Below are 4,453 nucleotides of genomic sequence, written 5' to 3' on the forward strand. Positions count from 1 at the left end.
ATTGGGGGTCTCTGGGGGTGTTTGGAGTCTCTGGGGTATTTGGGGGTTGAGATTCGGGGTCCCCGGAGGTGTTTGGGGGTCCCTGGGGGTGTTTGAGGGTCCCCGGAGGTGTTTGGGGTCTCTGTGTGACCCCGGGGGTCCCGGGGGGTTTTTGGGGTCCCCAGGACGCCGCCGCCCCCCTGCACACCCAGGTGGATCTCGGCTGCAATTTCTTCGTCAGCGCCGAAGTGTGAGTGGGGCAGGGACCCCAAAAACATCCTGAGACCCCCCAAAATCTCCTCAAATCCCCCAAAAACCTCCTGAGACCCCCCCCTAAGACTTCCTCAGACTCCCAAAAATCTCCTCAGACCCCCCCAAATACCTCCTCAGGCCCCCCAAAACCTTCTCAGACCCTCCCTAAAACCTTGCCAAATCCCCAAAAACCTGTTCAGATCCCCCAAAAACTTTCTCAAACCCCCCAAAACCACCTCAGACCCTCCCTAAAAACTGTTCAGACCCCTCAAAAACTTCCTCAGCCCCCCTAAAACTCACCCCTTCACCACTGTAGGGACCCCAAAACTCCCCTTAGTGACCCCAAAACTCCCGAGGACCAACCTGGGAACTTTTGGAACCCCAATTCCCCTTTAGGATAAATCCAGCTCCCCCCAAAACTCCCTCTGAGCTCCCAAACCCCGCCAGGGACCCCATAAATCCCCTCAATTCGATACCCCCGAGCCTCCACAAGCCCCAGGACACCCCAAAAACCCCCTGAGGACCCCCCTGACCCCGTGTTTCCCCTGGCCGTGCCCCCAGCCCGGACCCCCGGCGCGTTTTCGTGGCTCTGGGTTTCGGGTTCTTCGCGGAGCTGACGCTGCCCGAGGCCCTTCGGCACCTGGAGCGCCGCAGTTCCCTCCTGCAGAGGTGAGACCCCCGGCCACGCCCCTTGAACACGCCCCCCCGGCCACGCCCACTTCGCCTGGACACGCCCCATGATGCTGGGCATTGATCCGCAGTCATTCTGCCTTGGCCACGCCCCTTTTTGGGACCACACCCATCGAGGCCACACCTCACTGGGGAGCCACGCCCACCATGCCACGCCCCATTCCTGGTGTGTTGGGGGTGGGAGGAGGTGACCACGCCCCTTTGGGACCACACCCACTTAGGCCACGCCTCTTTGTGCTCACCTGGGGTCACAGACAGCTCCAAAGGGGCAAACCCCACCCCTTTGGCCACACCCATCCCATAAAAGGAGATCATATCTCCACCCTGTGACCAAAAAAGGAGTGCCATTATCAGGCCACGCCCACACTCCATTGGCCACACCCACAACATAAAAGGCAGACACTTCCCCACCCCATGAAAAAGGCGTGGCTCCGCTGTGCCAGTCATCCCCCACCCACTTAGAAAACCACACCCTTCACAGAGCCCCGCCCCCTCAAGCCCCTCCCCTTTCAGGCTCAGCGATTCCCTGACGCGCGACGGGGCCAAGATCCGCGCCCACATCCGCCTGGTGCTGGAGGTAACCCCGCCCCCTCACCCGCTGGCCACGCCCACCACCTGATGGCCACGCCCCCGACGCTCTGCCCCTCCCCCAGGGCCTGCGGGAGCTGCAGGGGCTGCAGGAGCCCCCCGTGACCTCTGACCCCTGATGGAGCCGCCCCCCTGCGCTGGCCCCGCCCCCTCAGCTGGGAGGAAGGCCGGAGTGGAGTGGAGCTGGAGCACCTGGGAGTAACCTGGGTGTAAACATGGAGTAAAATGGAACTTGTACACCTGGGAGTAACCTGTGTGTAAATACAGAGTAAAATGGAGTTTTTTACACCTGGGAGTAACCTGGGAGTAAACATGGAGTAAAATGGAACTTGTACACCTGGGAGTAACTTGGGAGTAAAAAGAAGTTTTTACACCTTGGAGTAGAACGGAGGTTTTGTACCTGGGAGTAACCTGGGTGTAAATATGGAGTAAAATGGAACTTGTACACCTGGGAGTAACCTGTGTGTAAATACGGAGTAAAATGGAACTTGTACACCTGGGAGTAAACTGGGAGTAAACATGGAGTAAAATGGAACTTGTACACCTGGGAGTAAATATGGAGTAAAATGGAGCTTTTTACGCCTGGGAGTAACCTGTGTATAAATATGGAGTAAAATGGAGCTTTTTACAGCTGGGAGTAACCTGGGTGTAAATATGGAGTAAAATGGAGCTTTTACATCTTGGACTAAACCTGTAGTAAAGCGGAGATTGTACATCTAGGAGTAAACTATGCGTAAATATGTAGTAAAGTGGAACTTTTACACCTGGGAGTAAACTGTGTGCAAATTTGGAGTAAAGCAGAGCTTTTACACCTTGGAGTAAAACTGAGGTTTTAAACCTTGGAGTAACGTGTGTGTAAATATGGAGTAAAGCGGAGTTTTTACACCTGGGAGTAACCCTTGTGTAAAACAGGAGCGAAGCGGAGTTTTTACATCTTGGAGTAAGCTGTGTGTAAACTTGGAGTAAAGCAGATTTTTTACACCTTGGAGTAACATGTCTGGAAAGGTGGTGTGGGGGAGGGGTGTGGCACAGAGGAGGGAGCTGGGAGTAACCCCGGAGTAGTCGATGAGTAAACTGTGAGGGCCCTGTCAGCAGGGGGGAGGGTGCTGGGAGTAACCCTGGAGTACCCGGAGTAAACCTGCAGTACCAGGAGTAACCTTGGAGTAACCCTGGGGTACCTGGAGTGCCCAGAGTAACCCTGTAGTAACCCTGGAGTAATCCTGGAGTGACTACAGGGCAGTAGTGGAGTAACCTGTGGGTAAATTTGGAGTAACCCCTGAGTAACCTCAAGGTACCACTGGAACCTCCTGTTCTAACGCTGGAGTAACCCCTGAGTAAGCTCAGAGTAACCCCTGAGTAACCCCTGAGTAACCTCAAGGTACCACTGGAACCTCCTGTTCTAACGCTGGAGTAACCCCTGAGTAAGCTTAGAGTAACCCCCGAGTAACCCCTGAGTAAACCCGGAGTAACCCCGGAGTCCCCAAAAGGGGCGGAGCCTCTTTGGGTTTGTCCCCGCCCCCTCTCTCTGGGGGAGGGGTCACTGGCGGGGGGGGGGAGGGATCACGTGGAGCCGGGGCAGGAGAGGGGGGAGGAGATGGGGAGGGGCCAGGTGTGCCCAGCTGTGCCCAGGTGTGCAGTGACCCCAGGTGTGCAGGGTGGCCCCAGCTGTGCCCAGGTGTGCAGTGTGGCCCGGGTGCTGAGGTTGTGCCCAGCTGTGCCCAGCTGTGCCCAGGTGCGCAGGGCGCTCAGGTGTGCAGTGACCCCAGGTGCTCAGAGTGGCCCCAGCTGTGCCCAGGTGTGCCCAGCTGTGCCCAGGTGTGCCCCAGCTCAGGTATGCAGTGACCCCAGGTGTTCAGAGTGGCCCCAGCTGTGCCCAGGTGTGCCCAGCTGTGCCCAGGTGTGCCCCAGCTCAGGTGTGCAGTCGCCCCAGGTGTTCAGTGTGGCCCCAGCTGTGCCCAGCTGTGCCCAGGTGTGCCCAGGTGTACAGCTGTGCCCAGCTGTGCCCGCTCGCTGTCCCCGCAGGGCAGGGCCATGGACCGGATGAAGAAGATCAAGCGGCAGCTGTCGATGACGCTGCGGGGGGGCCGCGCCCCCGACAAGGGCCTGGGGGACCCCCGAGACGGCGCCGGCAGCGACAGCGGTGAGCGCTGGCCCTTTAAGGGCAGCCCCGCCCCCTCGGAGCGAGCCCCGCCCCCCCAAAGTGGGGAGCTGGCCCTTTAAGGCGGCGTGGTTTGGGGGTGCCCGGCCCTTTAAAAGCCTGGGGGTGGTGGGAAAGAAATGGAGGGGTGCCCGTCCCTTTAAGAGGGTTCTTGTCTCTTTAAGAGGGTGCCTGTCCCTTTAAGAGCTTTGGTTGTGGGGGGCAGAAGGGAAATTGAGGGTGCCTGTCCCTTTAAGAGGGTTCTTGTCCCTTTAAGAAGCTGGGGGGGCACATCTTGGGGTGCTTGTTCCTTTAAGAGGGTGCCTGTCCCTTTAAGAAGCTGGGGGGACATATCTTGGGGTGCTTGTCCCTTTAAGAGGGTGCCTGTCCCTTTAAGAAGCTGGGGGGGTACATTTTGGGGTGCTTGTCCCCCCCGTGTCCGTCCATCTGTCCCCGTGTCCTGTCCCCTGTGCCCCCCCAGGTGCCACCACCTGGCCCCGCTGCCACCCCCCGAGCGCTGTCCCCGTGTCACCTCTGTGTCCCCAAATGGGGGTGGGGGGCACAGTGTGACACCCCTGGGGGCCTTTGGGGACTGTTTGGGGTTCTTGGGGTCCCTGACCCCCCCGTGTCCCCAGAGCCGGGGGGGGACGAGGCCCGGATGGGGTCGGACGGGGAGAGCGACCCCCCCTCGGGGACATCCTCGGAGGAGGTGGCGTCACCCGTGAGGCTGCGGCAGCACCCGCGGCACGGAGCCTGCGAGGTGGGACTGGGGGGACTGGGAGGGACTGGGGGGGACTGGGGGGACTG

At 59.4% G+C, this 4,453-nt stretch overlaps 2 protein-coding genes across 2 annotated transcripts in view; both read left to right on the forward strand.

Annotated features, from left to right (window-relative positions):
* Nucleotides 1–2,101, forward strand: part of UXT (ubiquitously expressed prefoldin like chaperone) — a 3,003-nt gene extending 902 nt beyond the window's left edge. Inside the window, exons 3-6 of the mRNA XM_041410754.1 lie at nt 165–229; nt 793–900; nt 1,435–1,498; nt 1,575–2,101. Of these exons, the coding sequence (XP_041266688.1) occupies nt 165–229; nt 793–900; nt 1,435–1,498; nt 1,575–1,628 (291 nt within the window). The 3' untranslated portion in view covers nt 1,629–2,101. The remainder of the gene's footprint in view (nt 1–164; nt 230–792; nt 901–1,434; nt 1,499–1,574) is intronic.
* A 1,430-nt stretch (nt 2,102–3,531) lies between these two features.
* The window catches only part of CDK16 (cyclin dependent kinase 16), a 10,715-nt gene continuing 9,793 nt past the window's right edge, over nt 3,532–4,453 (forward strand). The window contains exons 1-2 of the mRNA XM_041410751.1: nt 3,532–3,649; nt 4,282–4,406. Of these exons, the coding sequence (XP_041266685.1) occupies nt 3,541–3,649; nt 4,282–4,406 (234 nt within the window). The 5' untranslated portion in view covers nt 3,532–3,540. The remainder of the gene's footprint in view (nt 3,650–4,281; nt 4,407–4,453) is intronic.

This window comes from Onychostruthus taczanowskii, unplaced genomic scaffold (assembly GCF_017590055.1).
Source record: "Onychostruthus taczanowskii isolate IOZ18803 unplaced genomic scaffold, ASM1759005v1 scaffold330, whole genome shotgun sequence".
Taxonomy (NCBI): domain Eukaryota; kingdom Metazoa; phylum Chordata; class Aves; order Passeriformes; family Passeridae; genus Onychostruthus; species Onychostruthus taczanowskii.